Source organism: Diorhabda carinulata, chromosome X (genome assembly GCF_026250575.1).
Source record: "Diorhabda carinulata isolate Delta chromosome X, icDioCari1.1, whole genome shotgun sequence".
Taxonomy (NCBI): Eukaryota; Metazoa; Arthropoda; class Insecta; order Coleoptera; family Chrysomelidae; genus Diorhabda; species Diorhabda carinulata.
In genome coordinates this window covers 35,443,883-35,464,228 of record NC_079472.1, presented here as the reverse complement: position 1 = coordinate 35,464,228, position 20,346 = coordinate 35,443,883, and the positions used below count along the sequence as shown (strand labels likewise).

Below are 20,346 nucleotides of genomic sequence, written 5' to 3'. Positions count from 1 at the left end.
GGCACTACATGGGATTCTAGGATATTAGTTATGTACCTGTCAGCATTTAGTCTTCTATCATTCACTGGTACTAACTCCGTGCAACCCTCGAAAGAAATTTCTCCCCAAACCATGATAGAGCCACCACCAAAGCTTTCAGTATGACAAAAATTAACCTGATCGTGCCGTTCACCACGTCGCCTATATACTGGTACACGCCTATCTGATGAATACAGACAAAATCTTGATTCATACGTGAATAAAATATTGGACCAATCTTGAATATTCCGATTTGCGTATTCTCGAGCAAATTCCAATCTTGCCACTCGATTTTCTCTGGTAAGACGTGGACCTCTAGCTGACACTTTGGCTCGTATACCTGCTTCTCTCAGCCTATTTCGAACTGTTTGTAGGCTTATTCGGAGATTACGAGCAGCCAACAGATCTGTTTGCAGCCTTCGAGCGGTGGTATGCCTAATTCTTAACGCCGTTAACCTCAAATAACGATCATTTACTACCGAAGTTACCCTTCCGCGGACTTCTCCCGGTCTTCTGGTTAGCTGCCCTGTTTCTTGGTAGCGAATAACAACTCTGGATATGGTGCTTTGTTGAACTCCAATTACCCCGGCGACGTATCTTTGACTGCTGCTATCTTCTATGAGCGCGGCTTCTTCATTCGTCACATGTCTTTTTAAACGTTGAAGCACATCCTTTATTAACAAAATAAATTTGAATTTTCACTATGCAATAACACAATTTGCTTAGAAAGTTCTCGATCTCAATACATTTTCCAAGTCAGAAATGATTTACTCTAGCATTTTTGCTTCCAAAAAAATTTGTAAGAAATTGTGATATTTTTTTGCCCATGATAAGAAACCAGAAATATCTATTAAGTTGATACAAACACAGATTGTCCCAAAAAACTAAAATTAAGTATTAAAAATAACCTAAAATACCAATGATGCGATAATAGGAAAATGAGCCATTTTTGCTCCACTCTGTTATGAATATATTAACATACGAATAATTTTTGTTGTTCATAAAGAATTGTCCGTTGTTTTTCATTATTTATAAAATAAAAAAATATTTACTGATAGTTTGAAGTTTTAATTAATAATTTAATATAAAAATATCCTCTTTCGAGCAAAAAGTACGTTGTGAATGCTTTCAAAAGTTATTTATTTAGGTTAGGTTAGGTAGTATTTTGATGTATAACTCATTTCTATAATAAATAAATAAAAAAAATTGTGTTTAAACCACCAATACACCAACATTCACAATTACACTGTCTGATGCGCGTTTCGATAACCAAGTTATCGTTTTCAGAGACTGATAAGCTGATTATCGAAACGCGCGTCAGACAGTGTAATTGTGAGTGTTGGAGTAGTGGTGGTGTAAACAGTGTTCATTATGAATATCGCCAACGGTTCCAGAAATTGCAACTTAGAGATAACTTATGTTATAAAATATTAAAATAAAAGTTTTTTATTGCGTAATTCAAGTAAATACTTAAATATTCTTTGTGCATATTTTATTGGTGTATTTTGTTGAAACTTACATGTTGCTGGTGCTTGGCACGCTATAGCACCGCTTTCGTCCATCTGATGCGATGCGACTCTCCTATGACGCACCACAGGACTCTCAACTCCATTTTCGTCTTGTAAAGTAATTCCAAATTTGATATCGTGCTCATCGGTTCTGAAGTCCCACCTAAAGTAAAGATATAATATCTCACATTTATCGAAAAAAAGGTATTAGGAAGGTAAGTTTTTATACAAATGATTATGCATTGATCTAGCAACTGCACATTTAGCTAAATTTTTAATGTATTGAAGTAAATTATACAGAGTTCAGATGAATTTGAAAACAAACAGAAGAGGTATGTGTGTTTGAATGGAATTTTCAGAACAAAAATTTTATTGACTTACACTTATACGTTCTCGCTTCTAACAATAGATGATTCAGTAAAAAAATTGGTGTATCGTTTTAACTTACTTTTTTATAAGACAGAATGTTCTATTTTGCATTTTTGTTATCCTATTATGGTATTTTTAATTGAATTAACTTTTTTTTACAAATATCGTAAGACAACAAACACACTTTATTTAAATGGCACAATTCTTGAGACAATTGGTATTTAAATAATAGATGTTGCTAATGACAAAGTTATTGTGAACATATACGTACAAAGTGATATGGTTGAAATTATTGAAAATTGATTATTATGTGTTGAAAGATGGAAAATTAACATAATATATAACGTTGGATGACAGTGAGCTGGGTAGCCCTCACTTTATTATGTTTCTAAATGTTCAGAATTTACTTTTCCAACTTCATCATAATCAGCTTCTAACGGTTAAATCATTATTAAATACCAATTGCACCAAGATTCACGATAAAACTGAATTTCAAAACAAATTTTTTTGGAGTTTGTTCTTTCAAAATTTGAAACTAAAGCTGGCATTAATTGAAATTTTAGAAAACAAATTAGTTTCAGCATCAAAATAAAATAAACAAATTTTTTAAATATTTATCAAAACTCTTCTACTGTCGATTGCAGCAAACTCCGTCTCGACATACAATATCCGGCCATTTTGGATTTTTAAATTTGAACACACCAACTTTTTTAGAAACATTACCTTAATAATATACTGGCCGACAAGATTTTCCATAACACAAGGAAGACCTTTATTTATTAAAATGGAAATACCCGTCCAATAATAGAAAAAATATTTATAAGCCCTAGCACGTACCACTTTTCAATAGCTCAAATATCCTTGTTTACATTAGCAAGTAGGTAATTATATAAAGGGGCGGTTAATATCGGTAAATTTTATGGCCGAAAAAATACCAGAATAATAAACATAAAAATAAATTAGTATTCTGTTGAGTTTCATAGTAAGTGGTTCTCTGTTCATAGTGCAAAAAGGTATTAAAATGACGAAATGTCGAGTTAAACGCGCCGCAGTTGCAAAACTTTTGCTAAATTTTACCAAGACAAGCAGTTGTAGTGTGTCATTAGTGCAGTGGATGAATGGGAAGAAAAAAACATGCCTTTTGCAATTCTAATGGTACGGCGGAAACCTACTAATTATTTTGACGACTGCTATTTTTGTCTAATAAAGACTGAAGGTCATTCTAAGAAAAGAAAGCACAAAATCGAGTATCCAAATTTGCCGTCTGCTTTACGACTTGTTCCCCATAACGAAGATTTATCAGTAACGAAATATTGTTTTAGAAGATACTGGAAACAACGTATCATCAGAAAGCTCCGAAGAACAATGCACCGACTCTATTTTTACTCCAAGTACCAGTTCCGGCGAGACACATTTAACTGTTCAAAGTGAGTTTATGGTTTAGCTCGTGATTTGGGGTTATCTGACATTTTTTCCTGAAAATTTGGGAACTGTCAGTGAAAGGTTCCACCAAGATATTAGAACAATGGAAATTTGGTATCAAACTTGATGGGATTCCGCCATGATGAGTGATTGCAACTCCTCATAAAAAGAAAAAATAGAATTAATTGATATTTGAAGTGATTTTTGTTTTTAATAGATGTGAGGCATTTGTATTAGATGTAAACCATAAATATTGTCAATATATACGATTCATAAAACGTGAAATAATTTTTTTAATAAATATCAAATATTTTACCAATGAATATGGTTCTATAAATGTAACATAAAAACCTTACCTGTTACAATTATTTTTTTCATATTTTCGTATTTGCATAGGCCCATTTCATCACAATATAATATTCATTTTTGTGTTACTATAATAAATTTTTTTTATCGACCAGTGTAATCGAACTAACTACGTATCGAGCGCCTCGTTGTCACGTATTTATTATACATCGAACATGTCCACACTATCGTGAGGAGTTGTCGAGAAGCAAACGGCGGTACAAAAATAGAGGAAGCGCTTGCTTTGTTATATATTCCAGAGATAAATTTGCACACAAGTAGTGTGACCTTTTACAATAATTTTATTGCTATAAGCATTTTGATATGCGATAGAAAAGCGATCGAATTCCATTAGAGTTCGTTAGGCCGTCGTTTTACTTCCAGGTGACGAGCGGCAGGAGACCGGCGACGTCAAATGCATTGTTATACTTGAGTAGTAGGCGACGACGCGGTTGTACCGCTTATTACTGATGTACCAAAGACCGTAACTAATGATGTTAGATGTTATATTTATTTAGTGAAAAAAATGTTGACCAAAACATATTCACGGATAATTCACGCGATCAGGACTGCTCTCCACACTTAGAATAATCTGGCGTTTCTTACATCAGATGAATTATATAAATTATGAATAATTATGCACAATTATTATTACAAAAATATACAATGTGAACGTGAAGTTTGGAATACCTACATTTTTTAATGATTATGTATAGCCTATTTTTACTAACACCGAATACAGAAATCGAAAGATAGTATGTGTATTGAAACATTAAAATAAAAACTTCATTTTCTACCTCAACAAACACATTTCCTTATTCCCCATCAGATGAGCTTCCAATGTCGTGCATTTATGATTTATGGTAAGGGGCTCAACCTGTACATCAAGGAAAATGTCTATATTCCACATTTTGGTTTCAACCTTCAACACTTGCAAAAAATTCTTGCCGTTTTGGAAATATCGTATTTAATTTTTATCAATATTCACAATCATTCACGTGCTGATCACGCACTGATCGTTGTTTTTTTTTTTTGATAATTGGACTTTATTGTAAGATTCGTCTGTAATGTGTTGAGAAAAATAAGTTCCATCCTTATAAAGTACAAGAATTATCTAAAGAAGTCTTTTCTAATGAAGCCATTTTTATTTTAAAATATATTTGTTTTTGTAATATTGATGTTTAACAGTTATCTATAAGTCTATTCTTTGAAAAAACTATTTGAACGGACTAAATTATTTATTTAGATTTGTTGAAGAAATAAAATAGTTCATGCAATAAAGAATGCATGACCATCTTCAGTGTGGGCAACCAGATATGATTTATTGGCTACGAACCCAAATAAATAAATATAAAATATGAACTAGTAATACTAATTTTGAGAATTCAGCGTACAAAATATGAAAATCTAATATATACTTACCTCAAATAACAGCCTTCTTCGACAACAATAAAATCTAAAATTAACTTATTTCCTTTTTTTATCACAGCTTTAGTATATTCCTTTTCGTAATCTATGGTTTCGATATTTTTCTTATAATAAGATTCAGGAACTTTTCCACCAGGTTTTATCTAAAAATTAATTAAGGTGCCATACCATTTCACAACCGTTACCTGACTAAAACTTACCACTGTGGTATATTTTGGATTACCATCGGGGTCTTTGAGATTACCGCCGTAATGAGCTGGTAGGTTATCAGGAGAAATATTTGATAGAATAGCGGGCTTCCACTTTTTAGGATCATTTTTAAAAATTTGTATTTTACTCAAAGTGTATCCGTTCATGAATCTCTTTATCACACTGAAAGCGATAGAAAATACTCTGGGCGCTAAAAAAAGTTTTTTCATCATGAATTTCAACTACAAGTATAAAAGTATATCAATGGATATTCAATCAGTCTTTTTTCTGGTGTATAGTGCAGACTAAATAGTCTCACAATTCAGTGGCAGGTTACTTAGAAAGCAAACAATAATTGAACAAGGAAACTATACTCCAGAATTGGTTTTAATGTTCGTGAAACATGCCTGTTTTGGAAAATTATGCCAAAACGAACATTTCTATCCCATGAAGAGAAACGAGCATCAGAAATTAAAGCTGCGAAAGTTTGCTTAACACTTCTACTGGGTGGTAATGCAAGCAGAAATTTCAAATTAAAGCAACAACTAGTTTACCACTCCAAAAATCTAAGAGTGATAAAACTCCTATCTAGTCTAATAGTCTAATTCTAATTTTTTAGTCTAATTTTTCAATATTGGTTCACATTTCTGTCCGTATGTTGAACGTTATTCCGAAATTAAAAAACTTGAAGAGCACCACTATTAATTTATAATTCTCCAAGTTACTCAACAAATTTTACAGACTTAACAATATGCATTCCAATCGAAGTGGTTTTCTTGCCGCTTAGCACAACTGCATCAATCCAACCAATGAACCAAGGCATTATAACCAATTTTAATCCTTATTACTTGCAGCGAACATTTTGGCAAATTTTTGGAAAGACAGACGGAGGAGTGAAGCAGTCATAAGAGAATTTTGGAAAAACTACAATGTCATGAATGCTGTAGAAAACAAAAACATTTCTTGAAATTAGATAACAGAAAGATGTTTAGAAGGAGTATGGATGAACATTTGGCCAGATTTAAATAAGAGCGAAGACATTGGACACTCTGTCGGTATGGATGAAATTAGCGAAACAAACCGGTTTAGATTGAGGTAAATGTGGAAGACGTTGAAGAAATAGTCCAAGAAATTGGTCTTTCCAATGATGAGCTCAAATAATTAACTGAGCAACAAAAATATTGATAGTAGTGATTTCGAAGAAGAGCTAAAAGATGGTGTTTGAAAAAAGGAGTATATACTATAGCTGAAATTATAGACCAATTTGTTGAAAATAATCCAAATTTCGACAGGAATTCAAAAGTAAGACGTGGTGTTGTAAATGCTTTATCCACTTATCAATAACTTCTAACAGAATGCAAAAGAAAAACGCAAATGATAAAAAGACAGAAAATTGGAAACACAGAATAGACTGATCATCTGACTGACTTAAAATTTCATTTGTTTTTATAAGTATATTCGTTTTTATTTTTGTAAGAAATAAACGTATCTCCATGCTTGATCGACTTTCTTTCTAACTATAATCTTCACTTACCGTTTATAATGTAGCATTGTTTTAGTATTTCTGGATAATTTGCTTCATATAATTGAACGAGTGATATAGCTATCTCAGCAGCTGAAAAGAGAAAAAAACTATATAAAATATTTGAATTTATTGAACCATAATTTAATTGATTAGAATTACATTCAGTATATTTAATAAATGTACACGATGTTTATGCATTTCAAAATAAATTACTCTATTATAACTCATATCTTTCAAATTCACACAAATATTTAATAATTTCAATGACTAATAAAATGTGATTTACTTGAAAATTATCATTGATAGAAATATTTTTGAGAAGTCAAACTAAATTGAAGCTTTTCATGATTCACAATTTCAGATTGTTTGTATTCTTGATTATGTAATTGGGTAGTGATTATGCTGATCTTAAAGTGTGTCATTTGCAGTGGAAAAATCGCTGAGGATATTTGAGATTTATCAGAGTTCCGTAGCACCCAAAGAAAGAAGGACTATTATATTAATAGATATATTATACCAATTTCATTTTAAACCTTTTTAAATGTTTGAATAGAAAAGGTAACAAAATTGGTATTTAGACCTATTTTGGTCTTTAACAAAACATGACTTCAAATTGACATACACATCTACTTTTTTTTGGAAAAGTTGTAGTTTTTTTTATTTATCTTTACCTGGTCTAGAAGCATACTGTTTAATATCGAATCCTTCCATATCAAAAATTACAACCAGCTGATGTTCTTGTGTTTCTGCTGCCAATCTTACATTGGTTTCTAATATTTTGCATGTCATTTTTATAAGATCCAATTTGGAAGCTGAGCTCAAAAGACCGATTGGATCGAAGCCTTTGAATGGGACGACGATCACTGAAAATGTGGAAATATTTTGAATCCCCACAAATCATCGTTATAAATTTATTTATGTTAATATCAGTAATTTATTTATCTTCAAGTCAAAGCAATTTTAATAGTTTGTTTTAAATTTCTTTGGAGGAAAAAATAAGAGAAGTTCATTTGCCTCCAAGTAAATTAGAAAAAATAAAATCAATTATATTGGTAAATTACTTAGATTATCTAGGAAAATATATTAAAAGTGTTAGTGAACCTCTATATTAATAGCTTCATACAAATTTTAAGCTTTTCAACAAAAATTCCGACGGGTAATCCAGTGAAAATACAAGGATTGCCTGAAAAGTTTGCCACCTTAATCTGAAGATGTCAGCACTTATCAATATAATTTAAGCGGGAAAATATATTTGCGCACGCAAGTAGAGATTCTCACTGAAATTATAGCCATTTTAGACGCTTAGTTTCTGTTTGACAAACAACAAAAAAAAGAGTGTATTGCAAGGAACGAAACTCCTAACTGCTCCGAAAAAAGTGAAGATGGTATCATAGGCTATAAAAGTGATGGCGATTATTTTTTGGGATATTCATGGGATTGTGTGTATTGACTATCTTCAAAAAGATAAAACAACCACAAGAGTGATTACCTTATAAGGTAAAGAGAGACATTGCAAAAAAGCGACCACAATTAAAAAAAATGAGTTTCTATTACTCACATTCCAAGGATCGCCATGGCTAAAATGATCGAATTGTATGACTACTCACCACATTCACTAGATCTGGATCCCAGCGACTTTTTCCTATTTCCTAGCCTTAATAGCCCTAAATAAGTAAAACAATTCACTTTACGGTCGGAGACTGAAATTGTGAGATATTGTGGTCTCTTGCCTCCTGGGTTTTAATTTGAGCGTTCACTTAAGTATGAGCAATATTTCCACAAGATAGGTTTCATGGGCGTTATCCAATCACAATACGGAACCTTTTTTGCGTCATTTCGTATCCGTTAACAGACGGAAACCAAAACAGTGTCAGCTGAAGTCATGTGCGTGACCGTTTTTAGAATCCATGCAATATAATCCGCATTAATTACATTCAATAGAACGAAAAAACCAATTGGGAAGATTATACAAATGTATTGGATCGATATAATACGGATTTAGAAGAAACGACCCCATAAGTACAAAAAAAGGTATATGTTACATCAGAAAAACACAAGTGTGCAAATTCCGTAGCAAACCATAGCAGAAATTCCTCGAATAAGGTTACGAATTGCTTTTTCATCTCCACTATTCTCCAGATTAAGCTTCCAATGTCTATTCAGTTTATCCAAACAGAAAAGAGATTTGATACCAACAGTGATATTATCTCACAAAGAAATACTCATTTTGATGACTTCAACAAATCTTACCGTTTTTATTTGGCTGCTGTTGACTTGATACTGAGTCATTTCTTGAAAATCAATTGTTAAACGTAACGATTTTATCCTTTTGAACCTTCTTAAACAAAACTAAAACTGTGTGTATATGTATGTTCAAAGAAATATCAAATGATTTTTCATCCAAAAACTGTGTATTGTTCAAAAAGTTATGTACTTTTTGATCTGTCCTCGTATATCTATATTTCTATTGCGACTTCACTAACAAAATGGTTCAGTTAATTGAATAACTATGAATAATTATTCAACACAAATTAATAATATGAAATGACCAAATTCATTTCAATGCATTGACTTGATAAGACGTGTCAAAATTGTTGGTTAGGAAAATATGAATAAAACCTAAATTAAATTTGTTCATGAAATAATATATATTTTCTCCAATCATCAAAAAATGTTGACATTTTTGTACTATTTTAAGGTGCAAAAGCCATCAATTCCCTTACCGTACAAAAATTTGCTCGTTTGTTAGCAACACTTTTAATCCTAGGACTAAAAATATTTACATTTGAGCTCTCTAATTGAAATTTGAAGAAAAAAACATTGTCTCTTACAAACCTAGTAAAACAAACTAATTGGGCAACTATATATAGGTATTTATTTGTTGTTTATAGTTATATTGAATGTACATTTGGAACAATTATTGCCAAAATTCAAACCACCACTGAAATTATTACTAACAATTTTCGAACAATTCAAAAGATTTTCATTAATATTAGAACATCTCAAAATATTCTCCGTAACTGTTGATGAAACATTCGAGGAAATATCTGAACAGGTACTTGTACCTTCTTTGTCAGGTTACAATATTTTTCTGATAGAATTCTCTTTGTTGATACGTGATTCTTCAATATATCCTCCTGCTACCGTACTCGATATACAACCTCCATGTCTTTTAAGACAATTGAGATTAGGTTAGTCAAGTGAGGTCACCTCCACCATCAATAAGAAGTGTAGCAGATGTTCTTCTTAGCGAATGTCTAGTATACTCCATCCAATTTTCTAACTTAAAAAATTTTGCAATTTCTTGCGGCACGGCACTAATTTTGTGAATACCAACAACCATTCTTTGACAATTCTCATTAACATACTTCAAAAATAAACGACGTTCCTGTATATTTGATGCCCGTAGTGCAACATATTTTCTAAATGAACGCAAATAATTATCGCCTATAATGGTAAACAAACGAGGTTTGTTGTTTTTTCTTGGAAAAATTTTTACGACCAAGATCGAGTCCATATCCTCAATGCCAAAAAATTTCAAATGAACTAGCGGGTTTTCCAATAGGAGGTGTTATTTTTATATTCAAAGAAAAATGCCAGTTTTTGATATAAATGATCGGATGTTTATTCCATTATAAAGAGGGAGGTATGTCGTTAATAATGGAACACAACGTCAGCCAAATAGCCGCCACGACTGCGCTTACAGGACCATATCCTTGTCATGAAATTTTCCGTAACCAAATAACAAAGCAGCTGCCCTATGTCCTCGATAGCCTCACGAATTCCATCTTTGAGATCTTGAATCGATGCTGGATTGTTGGCGTTGACCTTATCTTTCACGTGGCCCCAAATGAAAAAGTCGCAAGGTGTTAAATCACAAGATCTCGGTGGCCAATTGTGATCACCTCTTTGAGGAGATAACACGGTCCGGAATTTTTTCCCATAAAAGATCGATGGTTTCGTTGCTTATGTGGCACGTAGCGCCGTCTTGTTGAAAGTAAACGTTGTCCAAATCAATACCATCCCATTCCGGCCATAAAAAATCATTAATCATCTCTCCATAGCGCAATCCATTCACCCTAACTGTTGCTCCAGCCTCATTTTCGAAAAAGTAGGTCCAATGACACCGCTAGACCATAAACCGCACCAAACAGTCACGCGTTGAGGATGGAGAGGATTTTCAACAATAACTCTTGGGTTATTATCAGATTCGTCAATTTTGTTTATTGACGTAACAAGGTGAAAATGGGCCTCATCAGTTAAGATGATTTTTCGATTAAATTCCGGATCATTTTCATGCATTTCAAGGACCCAATCAGCAAAGACACGTCGTTTTTGATTATCGACCGGCTTGTGTTCTTGTGTTAACTGAACTTTATAGGCGTTAAGACCCAAGTCTTTATGTAAAATACGGTGTAATGACGTTTGTGGAATGGCTAATTCCAAAGAACGACAAGGAATGGACAAACCTGGGTTTTCCTTAACACTTTGGGCTACAGCAGCAATATTCTCAGTTGTTCTTAAGCGACGTGCAAGGGTTTTATTCTTCACATCACTAACTTGTCCCAACAGCTCAAATTTTTCCACCAATTTCTGTATTGCGGTCCGAGAAGGTGCTTCACGTCGACCCAAAAATATTTTAGTTTTACGAACCAAACTCTCTGCCAAACTTTCACCATTTATAGTGAATTTTAATAATTTCAATGCGTTGTTGAAGCGTGTATCGTTCCATTTTCATTAATGGCGTAGTTTCTACTTGTCAAATGTCAAAAAATGACAGCTTCAAGAGTGACATTTACCGAAATAGCGGGCTGTTCAAAATAACACTTCTTATTGGTAAACCCTTTAGTTCGTCACAACGCATAGCCCCTCCAATTCCTAATACTAGAACAACTTATCATGAAATATAAATTATCAGATACCATATCCAGGATCCACTTCCTCCTTTGTGAAAACCCTAGACTTTTTAGGTATTTCCATCACTTTGCCTTTTTAACAATGTTCACAATTTTGAATATTTACTAATATCCACACCATTTTTGATATCCAGTGGGATCTCAACATTGAATACTGTGACCAAAGAGTGGATGGCTTGACGGTCTTCGTTAAGTTTGAGAAAGACACCATAAGAACACTCTCCGCCTAGTTTTGCACATTTTTTTCTTTACACCAATCCATGAATCGCTGATATGCAATTTTACATTCACTCGAATGAGCTGCACTCCGCCTTGCAATTGCAAATATTGCTCGTAAAAAAAGATGCACTTTTAATCCTTATAATAAAATATACTATTTACTCTGGAAATAATACAGACAAATAATTATTACCAGGTGCTCCATCTTTGTCATATCCGCAGGTACCACTTGGATGATAGAGCTTGACAACTTCTGGAGGATCCCATAGTAGTAAATTCGTATCAAGCTCCCACTGCTTCCGAAACATCATCGACTAAAAACAAAACATTTTTGTTGTGTCTCTTAGAGAAAAAAAATGAAATAACTCACTTCTCGAAACATTTTCTCGGCATCTGTGGGATTCCAATTTCTTGCTGAAAAAAATAATCATCCATTAGAAATTGATTAACTATTATCGTGTGCCAGAATCTCATTTTTGATAACTTTTCTTTTAACGACAATTCAATTCGCTTTTTTAAGTAAAGTAAAGTAAAATGATAAAAACACGTAAACGTTATCATAGGAATTATTCAAAATGTTCCGACGAAAATGTCTTTTCAGTTTATGAAGTGTATAGACCACTAATTAATTCAAAAATAGATTACTGCTACTTTAATGACATAACTGCATCTTTTATTCGAAACTAGTTAACTCAATTCATAATGTTGCTTCCGATTGTGTCATGTCTATTAATTGCAACCTTAACTTTAAGCAATCCTAAAATCAAATTTAGTTTCCATAAATATTTTCAGCATATACTGTAGGCTTCATACATCCGAGAAAATAGCAAGTAGGATAAATTTAGTCCAATCGTTTTGCTATATTTCATCGAATTTTGATACTAAAAAATGTTTTTTATGAAGTGAGTTAAGTATTGCACTTATAGATGGAAAAAAGAAAAGGGGAGCTAATTATACAAATAAAAATCTAGTTTAAGGGCAGGATATCTATTGTTCACCATCCATGACTTGATTGAGTACGTTCTTAAACGCTCGTTAAACTTGGTGTTTCAATTCAAAGTCTTCACAGCGCTAAAAGATTATGTATCAACGTTAGTAGTGCAAAATTAGCTTATGTTGCCTCGATTGTCACCGTAAATGAAAGACTGTCAGCTTTACAAAAGCAAATAATAAAAGCCTACAAGCTACACAATTTCATTCAAATATTAATATATTTTCTGTACTGTCTTAATATGTGGAAATTGTCGTAGCTGTAGAAGTAGTTAAAGTAAAAAATATCCTTTCTGAAATGTGTACGGAACTTCCATGGTTTATTTATAGCGGACTATGCCCTATTAATGCAATCATCTAGAAATCGACCTTCACTTACTTCGCAAGTTTCACAAAAAACGATATTCAAATAACATGAAGAAAACTAGATATTACTTATTATAGAAATAAATTGCATAGACAGATCTGAGAAAATTTGTGCTAGGTGTAGATGACGAAACTCAACGACCGCATAAAGTCTTAAAGTAATCATTAACTTTCATGTTTAATAATGTGGAATATAGCAAAAGACTGTATATTTCCACTTCAACTGTAAAATGCACAAACAAAAAACGAAGACCTCACATAAAAGCAATATGATTGAAGCGTGGGTTGCTTCGTATGAGATAAAAATAACTTTGCGTTTTGTAACCAATAGATCTGAGTCTGATTCTCAGTCCGGACACTATTCAATTGATTTTTTCGATTAGTGAAAATTATTCACTGATTAGACTTCCCTTTCAATAATTCCTTTCTTTCATTATTTTCTTAATAAGCTTGCAATGTACGTGTCTCGAATTATTGCTGCATCATCGTCTTTGGAAATCAAAACCAAAGAGTCACGTATAAACTTATATATGAAACTGATAAAAGCTTGTTAAAAAAAAGGAATTTTGGTAGGTCAAGAACAACAAGAGCCATTAATAAATAAAATATGATTTTAAGTTTACATGATCAAAATCCAACATTTAGCGTAAGAAATATGGCGAGACAATCAAATATATATTCTTCAAGTACTGGAGAATACTTAAAGGATATCACACAGACAAGTCCAGAGCTATTTTCAGATGATCTATCGGTTAGATTCTTTTATGTCAAACATTAGAAAAAAGGAAGCTTCAATACACATTTTTTAGTTGTATTATTTTTACGTACGATACCATCTTTACGCGACAAGATGTATTGATGGAATTGTATTTGATCGTTCAAAGTAGGTCGAATTCGAGGCCAAAAAAACAGTTACAAACATATAAACATACGCGTATCAATAAAAGTGTATTTTGTAGAAAGTACAATGATTAGCTTTCTTCGCAAGTCCGAAGATTCCGAACCAATTTAGGACCGATCGCAGACGCACTTTCCTCCGCGAACGTCAATTTTGAAAGTGCGCATGCCTAAACTGATAAGGAATCAAACCCGCAACCAAAGCTAATATTTACCCTTAAATTCAACTAGTTACTAGCGTTCCTGCGAGTATGTAGTATAGAAATGGAAGATTATGTCTGCTATAGAAATCAAAAAAATTTTCAAAATAAATCTAAATAATTTAATAACGTTGTTCAAGCATTAATATATTCATGATGATTGGCGGCAAGAGTATAGTGAGCATAAATGTCCTAAGTTATAATCGAGTCGAAAAAAAAAACGCTAATTATTGGATAAAACTCACCTCGTAACCACCTAAGTAGGTAATGATCATCATGTTGAGGTTGTATGATATCATTGATGCTTCTTCTAAACTGTAACAAAAATTTACCATTTATATAAGAAAAGAAGTCCACTTAATATTCAAATTTCACAACATATATTATTTCAATAATAGATAAGTTTTGAGGTTATTGGATCAAAGTTTTTAAATGACTCTGGATATGTCTATTCAATGGAGATTTTGTTATTATATGCGTTATAAACGTAGTATAGTATATAGAGGGTGATCCGGGAATTGAAGCAAAAAATTCGGGAGGGAGTAGATGACGTGAAAATAATGCTGTGACAATAAAGATTTTTTCATACGACCCCTCGTTCCTGAGCTATAAGACTTTAAAATTCTCTAAATTATACATTCAAACAATATGAGTTTTTGGAGAATGATCTCCATGTGATGTGTTTGATAAAAAAAATAATTCTACACTACTATCCGAAGGCCAGGGGCTGCTCAAGCCCAATGGTTAACAATTCGTAACTTTTAGAGTTTTATTAGTACATACACTGTTTCTTTCAATAGCCCATTAACTTTACCAACCATTTTTTTTACAACAAATCTTTATATATTTGCCCTACCCTAATAAAAGTAGGTAACCTCTTAATTTCTACCTGTGTTGAGTGAAGCTATACTATTATCTGTGTCAGTGATTTCCTGTTGCATGTTACAATTGATATTTTGATGTTTTTAAACCAGAATTTGTTTGCAGACTAAATTTTATATCAAAGAGTTTACAGAAAATTCAAATTTTGAAGCTTTTTCAAATTTCCTGTTAACCCCCATCCATCTTGTCGTGTGTTTCATAGCCAATTCGCTGTTCTGTCTAATATTCTCCTAAATTCTTCCAACACATTACAGAACACTTGAGAATATTCTAGAATATTCGATATCCAATAGGTATAACCAAGTAACAGGAAAAATAAAAATAACCTAACCAAATAATTGAAACCAACATTGGGCCAAGTTTCAAACAAACTGTCTGAAATCTTCCCTCTTATGGTACATTAAGACTCTTCAATGGTGGTTTTGAGGTTTCGTTCCCATTGAGATTTTTGATCGGCTTGCTTTGAACTATCATTGTGTCAAGTTTCAGAACAATTGGCTAGAACCAATTACCTTCTTCCCAGGATACCTTCGGACACTTCTGAGGTAGTTTTGATGGGGTTGAATCAACTTTCTTCGAACTATCATTGTGCCAATGAAATTTTCAATCGATTTTTTAACAAGGTCCTCATTATTTAACTCAATAAAATTTATGGTTTAGTAAATTTTTAGATCGTTTTACACGCCAAGGAAAACGTTCGCCATACAGAGACATTCTGAAGAAAATTATTTATTGGAAATACTTATCAAATAAAAACAAAAAAAAACTATAATAAATGTTCGTAGTACGCACCTTGCACTTCTTCACACTTCCGGAGTCTACAGAGGATATTTTTTTAAACTTAGAAGAGCATTCCATGATTTTGCCTTATAGCATCACAATGAAAGTTTATTATATCGATCATTTCGTTCCGGTTGTGTTTAACGATTTTGCATATAATTTCTATATAAAAGATTTGATAATATACATATGTGTTGAAAAAGTACAGTATACTGATGAAGCGGATCTCACATCGTAGTTTCATTATTTAATAATTATTCAAAATTATTTTTTTTGGCCAAAGGACATCGTCCAATTAGCCATTAACGCTTTATGTTTCACACCCAGGGTTCGTTCTGGGAAACTAACTCAAAGACAAGGTAGGAACAGGTCTCTTTGGTTGAGTAACAAAAGAGGCGAAACTAACTAGATTATAGTTTTAACTTGCAATATCTAATGAAATTTAATTGAATTTTGAAGACAGTCGCCTTATTTAATGCCAGAAAGCTCAATAAGCTGAATGGAGGTAAAACATCGATTTTTTTCTTTTTCTCTATGCTGCATATATCAATTACATTAAAAAAATCTGTTCCAAGTCGCATATACAGTTACAACTATCGCAAAAGCTGGAATCTACTATATTTATTTTATAAATGTGTGCTGGATGGATCAAAAAAATCTTTTTTGTTATTTTTTATAGAAATTTTAACGTTTTTTTTATTATACTTTCGTAATTACACAAAGTGAAGTTTTAATACTTTTTTTTTTATTTTGAAAATTAGCTTCAAATTCTTTACGTAATGCTGAGAATCACAGAAATACACGTGTTGCTTATACAGAAATATCATTAAAAATGATTAATATGTCGACATAACAAATGAATGATGAATTGAATTAATATGAAATATTTGTTGGTAGTTGTTGGTATTATTGTAACTGTTTATGATCTTGATACTAAAAACTACATTACACCAATACTCACACTTACAGTGTCTAACGCGTGTTTGGATAACCAAGTTATCATCTTCAGAAACCGAAGATTAACTACTTAAGTTAAATAACGACGAAAAATAGAAGATAGACGAAAATGTTTTTGTTCTTTTCGGAAAGGAAAGGAAAGTCAAGAATTTCCCAAACTAATATTGTTCAGTAATTAATAATGACTGCTTTTTTATATTTTTTAATAAACTGATTCATTGTTTGAATTTATTAATTTTTCATTTCTCTACTAAAATATAATAATATTTATCGGATTGATTCAAAAAATGTTTGAAATATAATATTAAAAACCAAACACCAACGCAAATTTTTGACAAGGAAGATTCCTACTAAACATTTTAAAAATTTGATAGAATTGTATTGACCGTTATGAAAGAATCTGTTTTTAAATTTCAAAATTCGAATGCTACTGCGATTATTCATCCCAAATTACATAACGTGAGGATAGTAAACAGAAAACCTTATAATTCATTCTGCATTCAGTAAAATCAAAGTTACAACACCATTTGATAAATTGACTAACATAGTTTATGTATTTCAATTATAAATAGAAAGTTAGACTTCCAGTTGGTATTGTATGTGAATATGCAGCCAGTAACCAGTTTCTAACTCTAATTCATGATCTATCGATACTTTCTAGACGATAATTCATTTTTTCATCATTTATTGATACTTTCTAGACGATAGTTCAGTTCTTCATCATTGATCAGTACTTTCTAGATGACAAATCAGTTTTTCATTATCTATTGATACTTCCTAGACGATAATTCAGTTCTTGGTCATCTATAGATATTTTCCAGACGACAGTTCAGAAATTCATAATCTATTAACACTTTCTAGAAGATATTCCAAGTATTGATCATCTATCAGTTTTACAGATGATAGTTCAGTTCTTCATAATCTATTGATACTTTCTATAAGATAACTTAATTCAATTCTTCAACATCTATTGATACTTTCTAGGAAATAGTTCAGTTATTCATCATTCACCGATACTTTCTTTTTAGAGGATAATTCAGGTCACTTCATAATTTATAGATATTTTCAGGATAACAGCTGAGTTTTTCGTCATCGATACTTTCTAGACGTTAGTTCAGTTCTTCATCATCTATTAATACTTTCTAGAAGACAGTTGAATTATTCATCATCTACCGATACTTTCTAGAAGACAGTTCAGTTATTTATCATCTATTGATACTTTCTAGAAGATAGCTCAGGTATTCATTTTCATACTTCAGCTGATAATTCAGTTCATCATCATCTGTAGATACTTTCTAGACGACAGTTCAGTTCTTCGTCATTTATTGATACTTTCTAGATGATTCAATCATTCAGCATCTACCGATACTTTCTAAAAGTCTCTTCAGATTTTCATCATCTATTGAAACTTTCTATAAGATAATTCAATTATTCATCATCTATTGATGATATAATGGGCCATACAGTCGGTATAGTACCTCTTCAATTAATTAAACTAGACCGAATTAAACTACGCAAATCTTCTGGATATGTCCGAAAGAGATTCAATTTAAAGACACGCGAATATTGAATAGGTAGTAAAGCAACTTAAAAATAAGTCACCAAAGTTGTTATGGCAACAGTCAAGAAAGCAATAATTCTGACAGTACTATCTATTTATACACTTTCACCATACATAAAATCAGTTACTTATATAGCTGGTATCAACACGGGGAAGCAATTCTAGGTATCAAAAGCAGGTTTTTCTTGGTAAGTGATTTATTTAAGTAGAACCATGAACTTAGGATCCAACTCATGTTCTATTACATGAAATGATGTTTATCTCAGAACATAATTATCGGTAAACCTCTTTTTATAATTTGTAATTCCACTTTCATATATGCAATAACTAAATAAAAAAAAAACATAATTTTAATCATTGTATTTTTAACTTAAATTGAAAGCTTTGCCCAAATTCTGACCATACATAAAATCAGTTACTCCTGAACTTTCCGGAATCTTTAAATAACATAATATGGTCCATAATCAAATCTTTAATATCTAATCTATTTTTACTACAGTAAAAGATAAAACACCATCTAATAAATTGACTAATACAGTTTAAAAAATTCCCTTTTTGAATTGCGATAAAAAATAAATTGGTCAATCCAAGAGATCTCTCACCAATCGGATAACCTATAACAATAGTGACAGCAAATTATATCCTGACAGTTGCTCATTGGCCGAACACGTTTTCTATGAAAGTCATACGTAGTTATCCGGAAAAATGGATTACATATTAAAAAGAGTACACTCGTGTTTGATGGACACGGTTTTATTGTTCAGTACATAATTGGAGTAATATCGAATGATAGTGAATTATTTTCATTATTAAACATATAATTGTAACTTGTCGGTGAAGACGAATTTTCGATTTCGATTTACAAACTAACCTAGAGCTATACTAAATGATGACATAGCAAAACTACTTGTTAGCATTGACTTTTATGTATATTTTCCAATCTTTTGCCAACTTGTTACCCTGTAGTAACCTGATTACAATAGAGCTTACATATTTTGACAAATGGACGTTACTAAAGCTGATTAAAGCATTTGTTATTTTTTATTGTAGTTATTGCTCCTTCTATTAAAAATAAAATTACTATACATACAACAAAACGTTATCGCCAACCTCGAATTTTATAACCCATCATTTCAAAACAATGTTTAGACGTAAAATTTCACACTTATACAACAGAATAACTTATTTAATTTTCTCCATTCCCTTCTTATGTAATATAATAGTTTGTCTAATCTTTGAAGAATATTTATTGGTTTTAACCTGAATATCTTGACTATTAGTTGAATAAGTACTGCAAAAATTATATAATAACTTATAAATATAGAAGTTGGTTACGTGAAAGATTCAGAATTACTTTTTATTGCGGTGACTGCACCTTCATCCTAATTGGTACAATTAAATTTCTAATTTTTTTCATTTTATCCGTAATAGTAATAGTGCTAAAAGTATAAGGAAACATTTATACGTTGTTGAATAACTGATAATTTTTTATTCAAACATTCAATTACTTCGAAATTTATCCTTTTACGTTTTAAAAAATTATTATTATCTATTTTTGTTGAAACGTTGTTTAGCTGTTCAATCGGAACCACAATTTTTTTGCAACGGGAAATTATAAAATGTATATGTATTTAGTAAAATAGAGGAAGATGCGTATTCTGACAAAAAAAGTAAGCTTGACGAGCGTGGTTTCCGACAAGTTTTTCTCAAAATCATTTTTATTTTTCAACATACCTAAACGCCTTTGAAGTCTATGCACCTTTTTAGCGATGGC

The 20,346-nt window shown here is 31.7% G+C and overlaps 1 protein-coding gene across 1 annotated transcript in view; it reads right to left on the bottom strand.

The window, feature by feature from the left end:
• LOC130901040 (SEC14-like protein 4) overlaps window positions 1-20,346 on the bottom strand; it is a 45,603-nt gene that overhangs the window by 1,371 nt on the left and 23,886 nt on the right. Inside the window, exons 2-9 of the mRNA XM_057812112.1 lie at window positions 14,638-14,707; window positions 12,310-12,353; window positions 12,133-12,253; window positions 7,476-7,667; window positions 6,814-6,894; window positions 5,291-5,490; window positions 5,085-5,233; window positions 1,538-1,689 (exon numbers count right to left, since the gene is read on the bottom strand). Coding sequence (XP_057668095.1) covers window positions 1,538-1,689; window positions 5,085-5,233; window positions 5,291-5,490; window positions 6,814-6,894; window positions 7,476-7,667; window positions 12,133-12,253; window positions 12,310-12,353; window positions 14,638-14,707 — 1,009 coding nt within the window. The remainder of the gene's footprint in view (window positions 1-1,537; window positions 1,690-5,084; window positions 5,234-5,290; window positions 5,491-6,813; window positions 6,895-7,475; window positions 7,668-12,132; window positions 12,254-12,309; window positions 12,354-14,637; window positions 14,708-20,346) is intronic.